At 37.8% G+C, this 21624-nt stretch overlaps 1 protein-coding gene across 1 annotated transcript in view; it reads left to right on the top strand.

Moving 5' to 3' along the window:
• The window catches only part of COPB1 (COPI coat complex subunit beta 1), a 54124-nt gene extending 34293 nt beyond the window's left edge, over nt 1-19831 (top strand). The window contains exons 15-22 of the mRNA XM_066251013.1: nt 391-618; nt 1420-1599; nt 5089-5233; nt 13468-13587; nt 16933-17078; nt 17688-17777; nt 18872-19027; nt 19486-19831. Coding sequence (XP_066107110.1) covers nt 391-618; nt 1420-1599; nt 5089-5233; nt 13468-13587; nt 16933-17078; nt 17688-17777; nt 18872-19027; nt 19486-19545 — 1125 coding nt within the window. The 3' untranslated portion in view covers nt 19546-19831. The remainder of the gene's footprint in view (nt 1-390; nt 619-1419; nt 1600-5088; nt 5234-13467; nt 13588-16932; nt 17079-17687; nt 17778-18871; nt 19028-19485) is intronic.
• Nucleotides 19832-21624: the final 1793 nt, after the last annotated feature.

The raw sequence follows: 21624 nt of genomic DNA, 5'->3' as shown, positions 1-21624 counted from the left end.
TCATATTCTCATATGTGCCTTGACCAGAGGGCAGGGGGCTGCAGCTGAGCCAGTGACCCCTTGCTCAAGCCAGCAACCCTGCGCTCAAGCTGGCGACCATGGGATTTCGAACCTGGGTCCTCCTCTGCATCCCAGGATGACACTCTATATACACTGTGCCACTGCTGGTCAGGCCATTTGAGGCTTAATGAAAGCTTTAGATGATGGCAGCTAGCATAGAAAGGAAGGGGTAGGATGCAAAAAAGATGGAGATAAAATCTAAAAGATTTGAAATCTTACTCTAGTGAAATGAAAATTACTTTTATTTCTTAGATTGTGAATTATAATAAAGTGACATTACTGCAATTGCAGAATTATGTCAGTAAATAATCTATTTCTCTACTTCTGTAGTCTTTTGTCGCTGAGGCTATGTTGCTCATGGCCACTATCCTTCATTTGGGAAAATCATCTCTTCCTAAGAAGCCAATTACAGATGATGATGTAGATCGAATTTCCCTGTGCCTCAAGGTCTTGACTGAATGTTCTCCTTTAATGAATGACATTTTCAATAAGGAATGCAGACAGTCCCTATCTCAAATGTTATCTGCTAAACTCGAAGAGGAAAAATTATCCCAAAAGGTAAGGTGTATATGATAAAGTCATAAAAGTGCTTTGTGGATTTTTTTTTCTTTTTTTAAGATTTTATTTATTGATTTTAGAGAGAGGAGAGAGAGAGAAGGAAGGAGAAGGAATGGGAAGCATCAATTCATAGTAGTTGCATCTCATATTGTTGTATTGGAACAGCAAGAAACAGACGTTTTGCCACATAGTTAAGTAGACAAATTAAGGAGTCTTGATTGAAAGCCAGCAATCGCAGGGAGACCTAAGTCATTCAAATCATGCGGCCCTAAACACAGTTTGGGGCTAGCTTTTAAAGACAGAATTACACACTGATTGGGGAATGGGGAGGAGGGGAAGCATAGCAGTGAAACAAGCTAAATGTTTATCTATAAGATTAATTCAGGGAGAAACATTCTGGGAACATCTGCAACCTTGCAGAACTATTCCAAGGCCACAGCCTGGGAAACCAGCCTCAAGGCCAGAGGTAGGGATTCTTTTAGAAAAAAGTGTAAGTTCTGCTGAACGTCTCTTTGTTTTAGAGAAATTAAATTCTGCTAAAAGTTACTTATGCTAAGAGACTTTCTTTTCTACATTTCAGTATGTGCCTTCACTGGGCAAGCCCAGGGTTTCAAACCAGCAACCTCAGCATTCCAGGTCGAAGCATTATGCACTGTGCCACCACAGATCAGGCAGTGTTTTGTGGCTTTTAAAAATATTTTTTTTCAGTTTTCATATGTGAGTGCTGTCCATATTAAAGGCCTACAAAAAGCTGTCTTTCTTTCCATATTAAAGAGACATGTGTTTGTTTTTTCAACACAGAAAGAATCTGAAAAGAGGAATGTGACAGTACAACCTGATGACCCCATTTCCTTCATGCAACTAACTGCTAAGAATGAAATGAACTGCAAGGAGGATCAGTTTCAGCTGAGTTTGCTGGCAGCAATGGGTAACACACAGAGGAAAGAGGCAGCGGATCCCCTAGCGTCTAAACTTAACAAGGTAACAAAATGTCAAATACACTGATAAGTTAATTAAATTGGCTACTTTAGAAAGTAATAATCAAGAACTTGTTGATCTCCCTGTTTTTTAAAAGAAAAGTAACAAATTATGTAGCATCAAATTTTGTCAAGTCACCCTGATCGATAGGTTTGTTAACATGATTGAAACTCAGAAGCTGGTAAAGTGCTTTACTATGCCATAGTACTGTAAGTACAGTAGGTGATTTTATAACTAGTTCCAGTTGTATGTGAAATCACAAGTGTAATACACAGAGTTGGGGGATCCTTAGAGGCTAACTAAAGCCTTTAAAAGCCAGGGCTCTGGCCTCCTCCCCCAGCACCCCCTCCCCCAGCACCCTACCTTCAGCTTTTCCTTTGTCCTGCTGCTTAAAACAGGGCAACTATACTTTTATATTCTTAATATATTGAGTTCCACATAAGATTTTATTAGGAAAACTATCCTATACCCAAAATATATAAATTTACAAGTCATTTATCTTTTAACCTTTATCTGTTAGACCAGTGATTTTCAACCTTTTCTGAGCCGCGGCACATTTTTTACATTTACAAAATCCTGGGGTACACCACCTACCAAAGTGACACAAAATGATACTCTAACACAGTACATATTATACATATAGTTAATAATATAGTTTCTAAATGTATTTATACTCACTTAGTGTGAAACCTGGGCCTGTTTCGATGAACACAAAAGGGATATCCTGGCAGGAATGGTAGAAAGACACACACGAAGCTCTTCCTCAACAGTTCTCAGTCTCTCTGTGTTTTTAGTTTTTATCACAGTCAAGCTTGAGAAGCTCAGCTCACATAGATATGTGGTGAAAACGGGAGCAATGTCAAAATAGCTTTGTTGGCCAGAATGGGGAACTCCTTGGCAACAGATAACCAAAAACTGTCCAAAGGAAGATCAGCAAACTTTAGCTTTAAAGTTAGATAACATTGTGATGCATTGTGTATCACCCTCTGCGGGGGCCTCTTTTAAAAAGAAAAAGGTCAAATATCTATATATACCATCAGGATAGACATAACCAGCTGAGGCTGAGGCTTCATCTAGTGGTGGCAACATTTACCTCCAGTCCTGACCAGGATTAGAAATCAGAACCATGAGGAGGAGTAGCAGCTTCAACTACTCACCACCGCTCAGCAGCCTGAGCGGGGACCTTCCTGGGTGTGGATGAGAGTCGGCCTACTATTGGTTCATCGCTAGTGGTCGGGATGAATCCTAGAAGGTGATTGGTCAGTGAGCATTCCCTGTGCCTCCACTCTTCCAGTCACTGATAGCTGGAGGGATTGTGAGAGGAATGTTTATGTTCGGATGGAGGCGGCTGGCGGCAGACCAGATAAATAGCCTTCGCAGGCCGCATCTGGTACGCGGGCCGTAGTTTGGGGACCCATGTTTAATTTCCCCACGGCACACCTGACCATGTCTCGCGGCACACTGGTTGAAAAACACTGTGTTAGACAAATAAACAGTCTCAAACTGATTTTGTTGTGCAAGATAAGGTTAGTTGCAGAATTGGAACTACTAGAACACTTTATCTCCATTCATATTGGTAATTGATCTCAACAATATTTCAGTTACAAATTTTTATTTTAAAAAATTGTGTAAGATTTACATAACATCAAATTTACCCTCTTACATATTTTTAACTGTACAGTTCAGTGATGTTAAGTACATTCATATTATTGTGCCACCGTCACCACCATTTATCCCCAGAACTTGTTTCATCTTGCCAAACTGAAGCTCTCTATACCCATTAAATAATTACTTCCCATTCCCTCTCCCCTCAGCCACTGGCAACCATTCTACTTTCTATCTCTGAATTTGACTGCTCCAGGTACCTTACATTAGTGGAATCATACAATATTTGTCCTTCTGTGAATGGCTAATTTCACTTAGCCTAGTGTCTTCAAGATGCATCCATACTGTAGCATGTGTCAGAATGTTCTTTTTAAGGCTGAGTCACATTCCATTGTGAATATATACATTTTGTTTGTCCATTCATCTATCAGTGGACACTTGGGTTGCTTTCACCTTACTGGCTATTTTGAATAATGCTGCTATGGACATGAACTTACAAATACCTGTTCAAGGTATTCTTTCATTTCTTTTGAGTTATAACCAGAGTGGAATTGCTGAATCATATAGTAATTCTGCTTTAATTTTCTGAGGAACTGTGATACTGTTTTATATAGCAGCTGAACTATTTTATATTCTAATCCTTAGTACACAAGGGTTCTCCACATCCTTGTCAACATTTTTCTTATTTTTTAATAGCAGCCATCTATTGGTATCTAACTGTGGTTTTGATTTGCATTTCCTAATGATTAGTGATATTTGGCTTTTTTAAATGTGCTTATTGGCCATTTGTATATCTTCTTTGGAGAAATGTCTATTCATGTTCTTTGCTCATTTTTTAATCTGGTTATTTATTTTTGTGTTGACTATGGGAGTTCTTGTTTGTTTTTTTTTCTTTTTCATTTTTCTGAAGCTGGAAACCGGGAGAGACAGTCAGACAGACTCCCGCATGCGCCCGACCGGGATCCACCCGGCACGCCCACCAGGGGCGACGCTCTGCCCACCAGGGGGCGATGCTCTGCCCATCCTGGGTGTCGCCATGTTGCGACCAGAGCCACTCTAGCGCCTGGGGCAGAGGCCACAGAGCCATCCCCAGCGCCCAGGCCTTCTTTGCTCCAATGGAGCCTCGGCTGCGGGAGGGGAAGAGAGAGACAGAGAGGAAAGTGCGGCGGAGGGGTGGAGAAGCAAATGGGCGCTTCTCCTGTGTGCCCTGGCCGGGAATCGAATGGGAGTTCTTTATATATACTCTGGATGCAAGTCCCTTATCAGATATATGACTTGCATTTATTTTTCTTCCATTCTATGTTGCCTTTCATGCTGTTAATAGTGCCCTTGATGTAGTCTGATTTATCTTTTTTTTATTTTATTTTGTTGTCTATGTTTTTGGTGACAAGACATCTTAAAAGTGCTATGTTTGGCATTTTTTTTTAATTTGGGGAAAAACATTTAAATTTTATCTTCATGGAATTAGAAGCAATTTTTGCTATATAATTTATTTAGTTAGTTCCTGAGCTTCAGTAGCAGGAACTTCCACATGATCTGAATTATATTGGGTTCTTGAGTTTGGGAGAACAGTTGGTGAGTTCAGATGCTAAGGGATTTAACTGAAATATAACCAAATCTATTTCCCAAGTTGGATGTTTAATGTATTTAGTAGACATATTTAATGTCTTTCTACTACTGAGATATAAACTCTAGGACCTGTTATTTCTAATATTCCCATTTTGACAACATGTCTACATTACAAACAATTTTATTATACCTGTTTCAAAATGACCTGTCTAATCTAAGCACATCTGTTAATTACCTACCAGACTTAGTCATTTGGCTAGGCTATATTTGGCTAAATTGTCTCAGTCATTTGATTATCGCTTTACTTTTGTTTGACAGGTCACCCAGTTGACAGGCTTCTCAGATCCTGTGTATGCAGAAGCTTATGTTCATGTCAACCAGTATGATATAGTTCTCGATGTACTTGTTGTGAACCAAACCAGCGATACTTTACAGAACTGCACATTAGAGTTAGCAACTCTAGGTAAGAAAATTTACCATAAAGAAAGATATTTATAGTAAATCTTCTTGACAGATTATTAAAGGACGTGAACTAGTTTTAGTATAAGAATTCCCTTGAGCTCTTTTTAACATTTTGAATCAACGCTTAGTATTACATTTCATCTTAATCTTCTTTAACTCTGGTTTTCTGAACCTCTGCTACTTTCTCATCCTTATGCTGTTGGTGCATTTAAATAGGTGAATTCACTGAATGCAATAGCATATATAAGTTTTTCTAGCTATAAATAGAAGCTGTTTAAGTTACAAATTTACCAAGTAGCTTACTTAGTTAAACTTCTAATTCTCTTAGTACAGAACTAGGTATTTTCTGAGTTTATAAGCAGTACCTACCACAAGTGACTGGTCATATATCATTATCAAATTTAGCAATGTGAGGTATGTTTTGCTTTTCTTATTAAAGACACATCAATCAGACTTTGTCTACTTCTATATATGGCTTTGAAGTTGGTAAATACAAACTGTATACAGGAACAGTGCAGTGCCACTAGGGAATTCCATATGGCTTAAACAAGAGTTCAAGGACTTTAAGATACCAAGGGAAAATATACTGCCCTCAGTATAGCTTGATGTCTGTATAAAGAATCTGCTTGTAAGAATTTACATCTTTCTACAGTTTTAACTTTTTCTGTAATAGAGTATATGCTTTATGACTTAATCTTTTTGAGAAGTTTGTATTCATTTATTGAAATGAATTGATATGCCCAAAGTACCCTTTCTCACATGTGAATTAAACATAGAATTATTCTGAGAAGCCTAATACCTTTTAAAAGAAAATGTGCATATTGATATGAATAATAAGCTGTTATGATTTTTATTTTGTCATAATTTTTTTAATATCTTAAATAATTTTTTTTCAGGTATTAATATTTTATTCATTGATATTTTAAAACTCTTTCTTAAAACATCTAGTTTTGCGTACCTCTTTTATTGTTCTTATTTAAGTATTAAATGCATGAAATAATAAATTACCTTTTGGTATATCATTTTTTTATACTTAAAACTGTCATTGGGCCAGAGAACCAGTTGTTTTTTTTAATTGATTTTAATTTGTTGTATTTACATAGTTACAAGTGTACCCCGAATATATCTCCCTCACTCCCCCACCGCGTGTTCTCCTTGATACCCACTTTTCCCCCTGCCCCCACTGCCTTCCCCCTTGCTCCATGATTTTACTATCCTGCCCTCTTATCTCTGTATGATATGTATATACTTTCACTAATGTCTTTCCATTCTTTGAACCCCTCCTCTCATCCCCTTTCCCTCTGACCGCTTTCTCTCTGGACTCTTTAACCCCTTCTCTGCCTCTCTTCCATTCCTCAGTTCACATTGTTGATTGGATTCCTCATATGAGTGAGGTCATATGATATTTTTATTTCTCTGCCTGGCTTATTTTGCTTAATAGATTCCAGGTCCATCCATATTGTTGCAAAGGGTAAGATTTTCTTCTTTTTCACGGCTGTGTAGTATTCCATTGTGTATATGTACCAGAGCTTTTTAATCCACTCATCTACTGATGGACACTAAGGCTGTTTCCAGATATTGGTTATTGTAAACAATGCTGCAGTAAACATGGGGGTGCATTTCTTCTTTTGAATCAGTGGTTTGTTATTTTTAGGATATATTCCTAGAAGTGCGATAGCTGGGTCAAAAGGCAGTTCAGTTTTTAATTTTTTGAGAAATCTCCATATTGTTTTCCACAGTGGTTGCACCAGTCTGCATTCCCACCAGCAGTGCAGGAGGGTTCCCTTTTCTCCACACCCTTGCCAGCACTTGTTATGTGTTGTTTTGTTAATGATTGCTATTCCGACAGGTGTGAGGTGGTATCTCATTGTGGTTTTAATTTGCATTTCTCTAATGATTAGTGATGTTGAACATTTTTTCATATGCCCATTGGCCATCTGTATGTCCTCTTTGGAGAATTGTCTATTTAGTTCTTTTGCCCAATTTTTGATTGGATTGTTTACTTACCTGGTGTTGAGTTTTACAAGTTCTTTATAGATTTGGGTTATTAACCCCTTTCAGACGTGTTGGCAAATATGTTCTCCCATTATGTGGTTTATCTTTTTATTTTGTACATGTTGTCTTTAGCTGTGCAAAAGCTTTTTAGTTTGATAGAGTCCCATTTGTTCATCCTGCCCTTTATTTCACTTGCCCATGGAATTAAATCAGCAAATATATTGCTGCGAGAGATGTCGGAGACCTTACTGCCTATGTTTCTTCCAAGATGATCATGGTTTCACGACTTACATTCAGGTCTTTTGAGTTTATTTTTGTGAATGGTGTAAGTTGGTGGTCTAGTTTCATTTCTTTGCATGTATTTGTCCAATTTTCCCAGCACCATTTGTTAAAGAGACTGTCTTTACTCCATTGTATGCTCTTACCTCCTTTGTCAAATATCAATTGGCCATACAGGTTTGGGTTTATTTCTGGATTCTCTGGTCTATTCCATTTATCTGAATGCCTGTTCTTATGCCAGTACCAGGCTGTTTTGAGTACAATGGCCTTGTAGTATAACTTGAAATCAGGAAGTGTGATACCTCCCACTTTATTTTTCTTTTTTAAGATTGCTGAGGCTATTTATGTTCTTTTTTGGTTCCATATAAATTTTTGGAATATGTGTTCTATATCTTTGAAGTGTGACATTGGTATTTTAATAGGAATTGCATTGAATTTATATATTGCTTTGGGTAGTATAGACATTTTAATGATATTTATTCTTCCTATCCATGAGGACATATATGCTTCCACTTGTTTGTATCTTCCTTGATTTCTTTTATTATTGTTTTATAATTTTCCAAGTACAGGTCTTTAACATCCTTGGTTAAATTTACTCCTAGGTACTTTATTTTTTTGGTTGCAATAGTGAAGGGAATTGTTTCCTTAATTTCTCTTTCAGACAGTTCATTGTTGATGTATATAAATGCCACTGATCTCTGAATATTGATTTTATATCCTGCCATCTTGCTGAATTCATTTATCAGTTCCAGTAGCTTTTTGACTTGAGACTTTAGGGTTTTCTATGTACAGTATTAAGTCATCAGCAAATAATGAAAGTTTTCTTCTTCTTTTCCCATTTGGATGCTTTTTATTTCTTTTTGTCTGATTGCTGTAGTTAGGACTTCCAGAACTATGTGGAATAAGAGTGGTGAAAGGGGACACCCCTGCCTTGTTCCTGTTCTTAAGGGGATTGATTTTAATTTTTGCTCATTGAGTATGATTTTGGCTGTGGATTTGTTATAGATGGATGGCCTTTATAATGTTGAGGTATGTTCCCTGTATTCTCACTTTGCTGAGTTTTGATCATAAAAGGGTGGTGGATTTTATCAAATGCTTTTTCTGCATCTATTGATATTATCATGTGATTTTTCTCCTTCCTTTTGTTTATGTGATGAATCACATTGATTGATTTGCGAATATTGTACCAGCCTTGCCTCCCCAGAATAAATCCCACTTGATCATGATGTATGATTTTTTCATGTATTGCTAGATCTGATTTGCTAATATTCTGTTGAGAATTTTAGCATCTAAGTCCATCAAGGATATTGGCCTATAGTTTTCTTTGTAGTGTCTTTGCCTGGTTTTGGAATGAAGATTATATTCGCCTCATAGAAGGAGTTTGGAAGTTTTCCCTCCTCTTGAATTTTTTGAAATAGCTTGAGAGGGATAGGAGTTAGTTCTTCTTTGAATATTAGGTAAAATTTGCTTGTGAAGCCATCAGGCCCAGGATTTTTGTTTGTTGGGAGTTTTTTGATAACTGTTTCCATCTCTTTTGTTGTAATTGGTCTATTTACATTTTCTGATTCTTCCAGATTGATTTTTGAATGATTTTATGTTTCAAGGAATTTATCCATTTCATCAAGGTTGTCCCATTTTTGGACATACAGTTCTTCATAGTATTTTCTTACAATCCTTTGAATTTCTACTATGTCAGTTGTTACTGCTCCACTGTCATTTCTAATTTTATTTATTTGAGCCCTCTTTCTTTTTTTCTTGGTGAGTCTGGTTAAAGGTTCATCAATTTTGTTTATCTTTTCAAAGAACCAGCTCTTGGTTTCATTGATCTTCTGTATTGGTTTTTTTTTTTTGCCTCTATCTCATTTATTTACACTCTGACCTTTATTATTTTCTTCCTTCTACTTCCTCTGGGCTTTACTTGTTCTTTTTCTAGTTGTTTTAGGTGTAGGGTTAGGTTGTTAATTTGAGCTTTTTCTTCTTCTTTTTTTTTTTTTTTACAGGAACAGAGAGAGAGTCAGAGAGAGGGATAGATAGGGACAGACAGACAGGAACGAAGAGAGAAGAGAAGCATCAATTATCAGTTTTTCGTTGCAACACCTTAGTTGTTCATTGATTGCTTTCTCATATGTGCCTTGACCGTGGGCCTTCAGCAGACTGAGTAACCCCTTGCTGGAGCCAGCGACCTTGGGTCCAAGCTGGAGAGCTTTTTTTTTTTTTTTCTTTTGCTCAAGCCAGATGAGCCCTCACTCAAGCTGGCGACATTGGGGTCTCGAACCTAGGTCCTCTGCATCCCAGTCTGACGCTCTATCCACTGCACCACCGCCTGGTCAGGCTTTCTTGCTTCTTAATGTATACCTGTAATGCTATGAACTTCCCTCTCAGGACTACTTTTGCTGTGTCTCATAAATTTTGAGTTGTTGTTTGTTCATTTTCATTTGTTTTGAGGAAGTTTTTGATTTCTTCCTTGATCTCATTGTTAACCCATTCATTATTTAATAGCATGCTATTTAGTTTCCAAGTGTTTGAATGTTTTTCAGTTTTTCTATTGTAATTGATTTCTACTTTCATGCTGTTATGATCAGAGAAGATGCTTGATATGATTTCAGTCTTCTTAAGTTTATTAAGACTTGTTTTGTGTCCTAATATGTGGTCTGTCCTAGAGAATGTACCATGAGCGCTTGAAAAGAATGAATATTCTGCTGCTTTGGGGTGAAAGGTTCTGAAGATATATACTAAATCCAGTTGATCTAGTGTGTCATTTAAGGCCACTGTTTCTTTGTTAATTTTCTGTCTGGAGGCTCTATCCACTGGTGTTAGGGGGGTATTAAAATTTCCTACTATTATAGTATTGCTGTTGATCTCACCCTTTTTGTCCATCAAAATCTGTTTTATATATTTAGGTGCTCCTATATTAGAAGCATATATATTTATAATACTTATATCTTCCTCTTGTAATGCTCCTTGTATCATTATGTAGTGACTTTCTTTATCTCTTACGATAACTTTTGTTTTAAAGTTTATTTTGTCAGATATTAGTATTGGTACCCCAGCTTTTTTTTCCTTTCCGTTTGCATGAAATATTTTTTTCCATCCCTTTACTCTCAGTCTATGTGTATCTTATGTTCTGAGGTGGGTCTCTTGTAGACAGCGTATGTACGGGTCCTGTTTTCTTATCCTGTGTCTTTTGATTGGAGCATTGAATCCATTTACATTTAAGGTTATTACTGATATGAAGTTGTTTATTGCCATTTTATTCTTTAAATCTATAATCCTTTTTCTCTTTCTTTTTTCCTTTGCTCTTTTTACAGCAAGCCCCTTAACATTTCCTGCAGTATTGGTTTGGTTGTAATGAATTCCTTGAGGTTTTTTTTGGTCTGGGAAGTTTTTTATTTCTCCTTCAGTTTTAACTGATAATCTTGCTGGATAAAGAAATCTTGGTCGTAGGCTCTTGTTTTGCAATACTTTGAATATTTCTTGCCATTCCCTTCTGGCCTCAAGTGTTTCTGTTAAAAAGTTGGATGTCATCCTTATGGGGGCTCCTCTATAGGTAATTGACTTCTTTTCTCTTGCTGCTTTTATTATTTTTTCTTTATCTCTTAACTTTGGTATTTTAATTATGATGTGTCTTGATGTAGGCCTCGTTGGCTTTCTCTTTACCGGAACTCTCTGTGCTTCTTGATCTTATGTGACTTTTTCCTTTATCAATTTAGGAAAGTTTTCAGCTATAATTTCTTCAAACAGGTTCTCTATCCCTTGTCTTTCTCTTCTCCTTCAGGAACCCCTATGATGCGGATGTTATTTCTCTTCATATTTCACAGAGTTCTCTTACAGGTTCCTCAGACTTTTTGAGCCTCTTTTCTTTTTGCTGCTATTCTGTTTTTATTTATCTTGTCCTCTAATTCACTTATTTGATCCTCTGCTTAATTCAGCCTACTGTTGATTCCTTCTAGTTTAGTCTTCATTTCTGATATTGTAATTGTCATTTTTGATTGATTCTTTTTTATGATTTCAGTGTCCTTTTTGATGCTTGCAGTTTCCTTATTTAGGTGCTCATTAAGTCCATCCATTGTAGCTTGAGATCCTTAAGCATCCTAACAACCATTATTTTAAACTCTGCATCTGGTTATTTGGTTACTTCCATCTCGTTCAGTTCTTTTTCTGGGGATTTTTCTTGTTGATTCATATGGATTACATTTCTCGTGTGCAGTTTGCAAGCTTGTTGGGGTTGTGGATCTGAGCTTGGTATATGGAATGCAGCCTCTCCTCCAGGGCGTCATCCCTCAGCCTCTGCTGACTACTCGGATTTTAATTCTCCTTAAGAAGTAGATCTACTTAAAAGTCTTCATTTCCCTGCTGTTTGTTTGCTGAGCCCAGCAGGGAATTTCTGTGTTTAGGACCGGGGGGTGGAGGGGTGTTTAGTAGAGGGTGTATCTTGCTTTTTGGCGCCAGTTGAAACTCTGTCCAGGAATGCGGTGGGTGTGACCTTTGAGACCAGAAGGTGTGATCTGCCCAGTTACTCTCCGGGGGCTGGGCACGTTCTCTGTATCATAAGGGGGAGGTGTAGCTCAGGTCTCCCCAGAAACCTGAGTCACTGCCCTTCCCCTCTACTTCTTCCTCTTTGAATGGCCTTTTGTGTTGATAGGAGCTAGAGAGCTTTTTGGAGGTAGGTCAACTGGCGCCATGCTAGGCTTGTGCTGGACAGAGGGAGTGACCCTCCCCCAGCTATGGCCACCTAGGCATTGGAGAATGACTCAGCTAAGGTATTCTTCTCCCCGTCACAGTTGGTGTCCCCGTGCCTCAATCTCCACTCTCCTCATGCAAAACCAGTCCTTTCAGCCCTCCTCACCCCCGGAGGCCCAGGCAAGTGGCTGTGAGCGATATTTTTTGCGCTGGCCCTTTAAGGCTGCAACTTCTTCATCAGCCGTTTTCCACAGACAGAAATCCCGCTCTTCTCCCCACTCAATGCTGCCAGGCTGTCTCCTCTAGTCTCTGGGTTTCTAGGCTGGGGTTTCGGTCCTGGGACTGAGGACTCCCACCTCTCAAGGTCTCTCTCCCTGCAATGAGAATCCCACTGGACCCTCAGCCACCTCTCATTCCTGGGAGCAGGGGAGTCCCCTTGTGTCCCCGCACTTCCTACCAGGCTCAGTGTGGTTTCTTCTGTGCTCCTTAGTTTTCGAGTACTGTTCTTTTAGTCCAGAGTTGGTTTTTCACAATGATTGTTCGTAAGTTAATTTGTTATCTAGTTTGGTCCCGTGAGGTGGCAGTTTGAATATCTGCCTTCTCCACTGCCATCTTGAAATTGAATCTGTCCTCATAATATATATTTTTTTGTTGTTGTTGTTTTTTACAGAGACAGAGAGAGAGTCAGAGAGAGGGATAGACGGGGACAGACAGACAGGAATGGAGAGATGAGAAGCATCAATCATTAGTTTTTCGTTGCGCGTTGCAACACTTTAGTTGTTCATTGATTGCTCTCTCATATGTGCCTTGACCGCGGGCCTTCAGTAGACCGAGTAACCCCTTGCTCGAGCCAGCAACCTTGGGTTCAAGCTGGTGAGCTTTTGCTCAAACCAGATGAGCCCACGCTCAAGCTGGCGACCTCGGGGTCTCGAACCTGGGTCCTCTGCATCCCAGTCCGACGCTCTATCCACTGTGCCACCGCCTGGTCAGGCTGTCCTCATAATATTTTAATCATACCATTCTATTTTTTCATACTTTGCTAGAAATTATTAAGCAGCATACATTTTTTTAAATTCTTATATATTGATTTTAGAGAGAGAAAGAGGGAGTGGGGGGGGCATGTGCCCTTATTGGGGATGGAACCCACAACCTTTTCATATCAGGATGATGCTCTAATCAACTGAGCTATCTGGCCAGGGCTAAACTGTGTATATTTTAAGGTCTTATAATTTGAGAGGTTTATGTATATGTCTTTTTAACTCTGTCTAAATTGTTTTTCAGGGGATCTGAAACTTGTGGAAAAGCCATCTCCTTTGACTCTTGCTCCTCATGATTTTGCAAATATTAAAGCTAATGTCAAAGTAGCATCAACAGAAAATGGAATAATATTTGGTAACATAGGTAAGGAATTATTTTACAACATATGATATTTGATATTTTTTATTAAATAGTTTCTTTAATGAGTAGCTGTGTGACATTTCTGAGGACAGAACCTGAATCCATTCATGCATTCATTTATGAAGCACCTGCTGATGTACTAAGCTCTGAGCTATGTTTTGCATATAAGGAAATGAATCAGCAGAGTTGCTGTCCTCAAGAAACTGTCAAGCAAAGGAGGAGGTAATAAATATACAATTACAATGCTATGTGATAAGGGCTAGTTTATGTACTATGTGCTTTGGGGTCTTGGGGGAAAATGCTAGTAGTATGGAAGGCTTTGAAAGGTCAAGGGTATATTATCAAAGGATAACATTTGAATTCAGTCTAAAACTTTGCATAGGCATTTTTGTCAAGCCACCAAGGAACTAGCTTCTACAAAGGCATTCAGTCAATAAATTTTTTTAAGCTATTTCTGTGGTAGGTTTGGCCGTGTCCTGGTAAGGAACACAAGATCTATGTCCTTGCCTTATAGTTGAATAAAGGAAAACAGATATGTAAAATAGATATGTGCAATACATAGTGACAACTGTTATGAAAGAAGCCTGGGGGAGTCTGTAGTAGTTAGGTCACTTTTCTCAAAACTGGAGGGCAGCCTGACCAGGTGGTGGCGCAGTGGATAGAGCATCGGACTGGGATACAGAAGACTCAGGTTCGAGACCCCAAGGTCGCCAGCTTGAGCGCAGGCTCATCTGGCTTGAGCAAAAAGCTCACCAGCTTGGACCCAAGGTCACTGGCTCCAGCAAGGAGTTACTCGGTCGGCTGAAGGCCCGCAGTCAAGGCACATATGAGAAAGCAATCAATGAACAACTAAGGTGTCGCAAGGAAAAACTGATGATTGGTGCTTTTCTTCTCTCCGTTTCTTGTCTGTCTGTCCCTATCTATCCCTCTCTCTGTGTCCTGGTAAAAAAAACACACACACAAAAAAACTGGAGGGCAAATGTTAGAATAGACTTTGTGGAAGAGCTAATTTTCAAGTGGAATTTTAAAAGATCAGTAAGTGTTCTACAGATGCACAGGGATTCAGCTGGAACAAAGGCCAGTATATACTTGAAGTTTAGGATGGAGGGTGGTGGTAGAAAATTGAGTTTAGGAATGTTAGTGGGAGCTATATTTTTCTTGTCATGCTAAGGGTTTCATACTTTATCCTGTATATAAATGGGGAGCCATTAAGGAATAAGTAGTGAGTTACATGCTTAAATATTTCTGTGAAAGCACTACAGAAGACCGAGTAGAAGAGGCAGGACTAGTAGGCTATTGTAGTAGCATAGGTAAGACATGACAGAGCTTGAGCCAACTCATTAGTGGTTGGGATGGAGAGAAGGGCTAAATGTAATAGATACTAGGGAAACAGCATGCCCAGGACTTGGTTACTGATTGAAGATGAGGTGGTTAAAGTAACCCTCCATTTATTTATTTATTTATTTATTTTTATTTCTTGAGTTTTCAAAGAGATTTTTATTGTATACATGGAGGGTAACATTCTGCTTAAAAATCCAAGAGGCATTTTTCAAAGATAACACTAAAAGGAAGGGAAGAGATACAAATGAGGAAAGACTACCAAGAGGCTCAGGGATAACTTATACTCCAATTTCTTCATTGGGTTTATGTTTATGTCAGTCACTAAAACAGGGACTCTAGGAGGAAAGAACAAATTTGAGAGAGAGAGAGTAAGTTAAATCTTGAGCAAGTTGAGTAATAAAGTGTCTGAACGTATCCATGAACAGTTTGATATGAGTCTAGAACTTGAACCAGAGGTAAATATTTGTTTAAAGGCCATAGAAATAGAAGAAATCACCCAGAGGGCTGTAAAAATGAGAGGAGAGGAGATTTGAAAACCAAAACCAAGAGAACAGCTATATTAAAAGTCTGGTTAAAGGAGGAGAAGCCCACAAAAGAATCTAAAGTATGGTAAGAGAAGTAAGGAAAAATTTTCAAGAAGTGTCTGAAGCTGCAAAAGATCAAGAAATGCAGTCTAAAAGAAGATCTTTTGGGTTTGGTGATCAAAGATATTAAAACATTTCTTGTCCATGTTTTTGGACAATGGTTATGAGTTGAAGACTAAATAGGAAATGGAGAAATACAGTGGATGTAAATTATTCGGAATGTACAACCTTGGTTTTGATAAGAATGAGAAAGGGCAGTAGCCATAATAGAAATCAAGGGTGAGGGGAGATTTATTTATTTTAAGATGAGCGATCCCTAGCCTGACCAGGCGGTGGCGCAGTGGATAGAGCGTCGGACTGGGATGCGGAGGACCCAGGTTCAAGACCCCGAGGTCGCCAGCTTGAGCGTAGGTTCATCTGGTTTGAGCAAAGCTCACCAGCTTGGACCCAAGGTCACTGGCTTGAGCAAGGGGTTACTCGGTCTGCTGAAGGCCCACGGTCAAGGCACGTATGAGAAAGCAATCACTGAACAACTAAGGTGTCGCAATGAAAAACCTGATGATTGATGCTTCTCATCTCTCTCCGTTCCTGTCTGTCCCTATCTATCCCTCTCTGACTCTCTCTGTCTCTGTAAAAAAAAAAAAAAAAAGATGAGAGATCCTTGAATGTGTTTATAGGCTGATTATAAGGGAACAAAGGCAGTAGAGAATAGATGGTAAAGACATAGAGTGAAAGAGGTAATGATTGATGTGGAGAGGTTTTGAACCAAATTAGAGATCACAGATGGCAGGAAGTATTAACCTTGAAGAGAATAGGCAGCACTTCTTTGATATAAAAGGTAAGGAGGTGAGAGTGGATTCAGAGAAAGATACATTAATTTTTGAAGTGAGGATGAAAATTAAAGGAACTTAATTTTGGTAATCTCAGTTTTCTCTGAAAGTAGATAAGGATGAGGCTAGAAAGAGAAAAGGAAAGCTCCAATTAGATTTTAACTTTCTACTATGAAAGTGATAGAAGCATATAATCTTGTATTATTAACTACTATGATTCAGCAATATTCATTCAAAAATATAAGTTAAGCCCCTGCTCTGGAAACACTACTACTTGTGTACTCTCTGGTGTGCCTAACACAGAGCAACTGAGTTTGAATCCTGGCTCCCACCACTTACTAATTATGTGACCTTGAGCAACTTAGATAGCTTCTCTTTGTCCTTGTTTCCTCGTCTGGAAAATAATACTATAATATAGGATTGATGTGAATATTAAACAGGTAATATTTGTAAAGCATTTAGAATAGAGCAATGTATAATAAGCATTATATAAATATTTGCTAATACCACAATTATTATTTGGAAATAGTAAAACATTTTAAATTAAAATTTGCCTCTGGTAATTGGGGATCACTTTATGTATGTATTTGCAGTTTATGATGTCTCTGGAGCAGCAAGTGACAGAAATTGTGTGGTCCTCAGTGATATTCACATTGACATCATGGACTATATCCAGCCTGCAACCTGCACTGATGCTGAATTCCGTCAGATGTGGGCCGAATTTGAATGGGAAAACAAGGTTAGTACTTGGGAGATTTGCTTAAACGCCTTGTCTTTGTTTCTATTTAGCTAGTGTTTGAAGGATTCTCCTATAAAATTAATCCCATTAAAAAGTGTCAGGTGTGAAAAGTAAAGCCTTTCAATATCTATTCTTGCAAATTAGCCTTACTTGAAAGTCATCCGAGTTAGTTTGGTAAGTTACTGTTGTAAATCAGTGAGAGTAGCAGTTCCATAATTAATCTGATTGACACTATAAACAATATTTCATTTTTTGTATGTATAAATAATTATCATTGAATATAGTGTCCATAAAGGCTGTGCAAAGTCAGTGGCTTACCGCGTAACTTTCTTTGAAACTTGATTTTTATTTGAAATATTTTGTATGCTGTTTGTTGATCTTCTTTGAAGTAATCTATTTCTGAAAGTTCTGATACCGTAATCTTACAGTTTGTTGGATTTTATAGAGTTATTTCTTTTTTCCTGTCTATCTTCCCCTCTAAATACTTGGGAAAAGGGTCTTATAATACATATGAGTGATGTTACTCAACCCCAAGATACAAAATTCACAACTTTCTCATTGTAAGAATTATAATCTCTTTGACTTTTTTTTTTTTTTTACTCTGTACAGGTGACGGTTAACACAAATATAATTGATTTAAATGACTATTTACAACACATATTAAAGTCAACCAACATGAAATGCCTCACTCCAGAGAAGGTATGATTTGACTGACACCTTCTGAAATTCAACAGAGAGTAGTATGGTAGATTCCTGACTTTCTTACAGTACCATTCTGGATAAACTATAAGAAGTTATCCCATAGAATATATGAATCTGCTTACTTTTCTCTACTGGAATATATCAGCCACTTGTTCCTACTGCAGTGACACAATTGAGTAGTCAAATTAGTTTTTCTTTTCAGTTTTCTCCCTTTCAGCTAGGGGCTTATTCCAAAATTGTTTCTGATACTCAATTAGAAAAAGTTCATGCCTGACCTGTGGTGGCACAGTGGATAAAGCGTCAACCTGGAAACACTGAGGTTGTCGGTTCAAAACCCTGGCTTGCCTGGTCAAGGCACATATGGGAGTTGATGCTTCCTGCTTCTCCCCCTTCTCTCTCTCTCTCTCTCTCTCTTTCTCTCTCTCTCCCCCCCTAAAATGAATAAATAAATAAATAAAAATTAAAAAATTAAAATTAAAAAAAAGAAAAAAGAAAAAGTTCATCATGTCTTTCTTTGGCTCTGCTTGTGGGTTAGAACGTATCTGCTTAAATATAGAATTGTTGATATAGTTGACTGCTAAGTTTGTATATGTATGGAAAAAGACTAGAAGGAAATAAAATGAAGCTGAGGCTCAAAAAGTTTTTGCTAATGTTATAATATTAATTTTATCAGTAAAAAAATGTCTGCTGCCAGACAAGTATGTTTTAATTTATATGTTACTGAGTCCAACAGATAGTCAAACAAATACTATATGCCCAGAATTCTGTGAGCTATTGGATATACAGTAAGTCTCTTCCTTCATGGAGCTTAAGGTCTAATGCAGAAGGCAAACAACTGTAAGTAAACAGAGAGTACTATAAATACAAATTGGGATAAGTGCTGTTTCTTTAAAGGCAGGTTTATGTAGATCTGGTAAAATTTACTGTTTATGTGTGTAGTTCCATGAGTTTTAACAGATTCATACAGTCACGTAATCACCACCACATGATAAGTACTGTTTTAAATGATAATTTATCTATGCTCTTTGGACTTGCTTATGTGTAAATTCTCTAGTATCTAAAGTACTGAATTTACCACAAATTTTTTCCAGGCACTTTCTGGTTACTGTGGCTTTATGGCGGCCAACCTCTATGCTCGTTCCATATTTGGAGAAGACGCACTTGCGAATGTCAGCATTGAGAAGCCTATTCAACAAGGACCAGAGGCCCCTGTAACTGGCCACATAAGAATTCGTGCAAAGAGCCAGGTAACAATTGCTTTTTTTGAGATCATATCTGAATTGAACAAAGGGAGGAAGAATTTAAGTCTTTCTTATTTCTATATGTAGTATCCTCTCTCATACTAGTGTTTTGTGCATTAGGTGCATATATATGTATAATAAATGTATTCTCTGAATAAAAATACAGCTTATTAAAATGGCTCACCTTTTGGGCCTTTCATTCTGGATATTTGCTTAATACCAGATTTCTTCCCATGGGGTATTTGTAAAATGGGTTCTTTAGAGCTTTTTGAAATCCAGCCTATAAATCTAGTAATTGTAAATCTAGCACTAAAAGTACTTAACCAAGTGAGGTTTTGGTGAGTCTGTTCATCCTTGGTTTTATTGTTAAATATAGTGTTATTGAAAAGGGGGCTTGGTTAAGATATAACCTATTGGTTTTATATAGTTTTAATAACTATAAACATTTTCATTCTTGTTTACAGGGAATGGCCTTAAGTCTTGGAGATAAAATCAACTTGTCTCAGAAGAAAAATAGTATATAAGAATAAACAAAATGTTCTTGCAGCTTTACAGTTAAAATTTAGGTATGGGCTTACTGGACTCAAGCATCTTTTGTACTCTTTTATGCTTTATGTTATATAGGATCTGAGTTCATGCTGAGTGCATTCCAGCCAATAATTTATAGCCTTTCCCTTAAATCAAGATTGAGTTTAAAATTACAGTTTGCCTTTTGTCTTAACAGTTCTGAATGCTGTCTTCAAAGTATATAATGTTTCTCACATGTACCAAGACCATTTTCATAGTACAATAAACAGATCTATTCCTAAATCTTTTTGTTATTTTATAAATAAATGTATAATTACATAATTTTAGTTATGTAGCAGTGGATTTCTTTTAGGTGGGCTATAGAGAGATCTATTATAAATTTATATTACTTTGAGTTGTGTATATATGAACTTCATTAAGAGAATTTACAGCCTGACCAGGCGGTGGCGCAGTGGATAGAACGTCGGACTGGGACACAGAGGACCCCAGGTTCGAAACCCCAAGGTCACTGGCTTGAGCACAGACTCATCAGCTTGAGTGTGGGGTCGCTGGCTTGAGCCCAAAGGTCACTGGCTTGAGCCTAAGGTCGCTGGCTTGAGCCCAAAGGTCACTTGGCTTGAGCCTAAGGTCACTGGCTTGAGCAAGGAGTCACTTGCTTTGCTGTAACCCCCCAGTCAAGGCACATATGAAAAGCAATCAATGAACAACTAAGGAGACTAAGGTGCCACATTGAAGAATTGATGCTTCTCTCTCTCCCTTCCTATCTGTCTGTCCCCATTTGTCCCTCTCTCTTATCTCTGTCACCAAAAAAAAAAAAAAAAAAATTACAAACCCAGTGAGTGATGTGAAGTGAGACAGGTCTTGATTTACTTGATTGATTTTTTACTTATTTAATAATCCAACATTTAATATCTCTAAAAATGCCTTATTTTATTATAAAGGACTCAGGAAGTTAGCTCCAGGAAAAAAGTATCAAATAACTTGAGAAAACAGGCCCATCTTCAATTTTTAAAAGTATTATGAACCCTGACTGAAATAAACATATTATTCTAATTATCCTGAATTGTAGTGAAAAATAACTAACCCAGAATAGATTTTATTTCTTCACATTTAGCTTTGGGTGCTCATTTATATTTATTAGGCATGAAATTGGTTCCATCCGGTTACTGAAGCTGCACTGGGAGAGTTCAACTCCTCTTGTTTTCATTTTACACCAGGCTGGGCACCGTCAACCCTAGTGTGATTCCAAAAGCTTTTCTGAGCCGAATTCCCTGAAGGCTGCTGGTGCTGACCTAGCTATTGCCTTCCTTGGGGATGATTGAGGGAGTCTGATGTTTTAGCTGGGGCTGAACATTGAACTGTTGTACTTTGTCTTCCAGTTAGGCTTCAGGCTACATTCACGATGAGTCCATAGATAAGGTCTGTGAAAGAGTGAAAGCAGCATCTCCTATTTCAGCACTTGAGTGAGAATGGAATGATTTATTTGAATTGTGAAGGAGATTGATATCTTGTATGATGTCATAAACTTTGAAGCCACTTGCTTGTTAAATCAGAAAGAACCAGAGGATTACCAAGCATTTGAGATTCGAGAGGATTGAAATCTCAAAGCAAGGTCAGTGGCTACTCAATGAAAGATATTTGGAATGCAGAAATAGAGTGTCATTTTGATTCATTGAGTCAAGGTCTCGAGATCTGTGATGAAAGCAGAGAAACTGATGCAACTTTTGTTTGGACTATTCCCAAAGTACGTTCCATTGAGCATTAACTTTCTTGATGTCATTAGATCTCCTGGGAGAAGGAGGATTCCATAGTCAAATAAGTTTGGGAAGAGCTTTATATTGTCCTGTACTGGGGATTCATCATGCACATTAGCATACTGAAAATTCTGAGAGGTCTTTCAGTAAAGAAAGATTAGTTTGGTTTAACCCATCATATCTTAATCTTACTTGACCAGGGAATTCATTTTTCATGGAACACCTATTGACAATATGTAGGATAGGAAAAGTGAGTTATCATGTTAAAGATTTTGGTTTTGTGGTCATAATCAACCAGTATTGCATTTAAGATCTCAAGAA

Source organism: Saccopteryx bilineata, chromosome 1 (genome assembly GCF_036850765.1).
Source record: "Saccopteryx bilineata isolate mSacBil1 chromosome 1, mSacBil1_pri_phased_curated, whole genome shotgun sequence".
Lineage (NCBI taxonomy): Eukaryota > Metazoa > Chordata > Mammalia > Chiroptera > Emballonuridae > Saccopteryx > Saccopteryx bilineata.
This window is presented reverse-complemented; position numbering and strand designations above follow the sequence as displayed.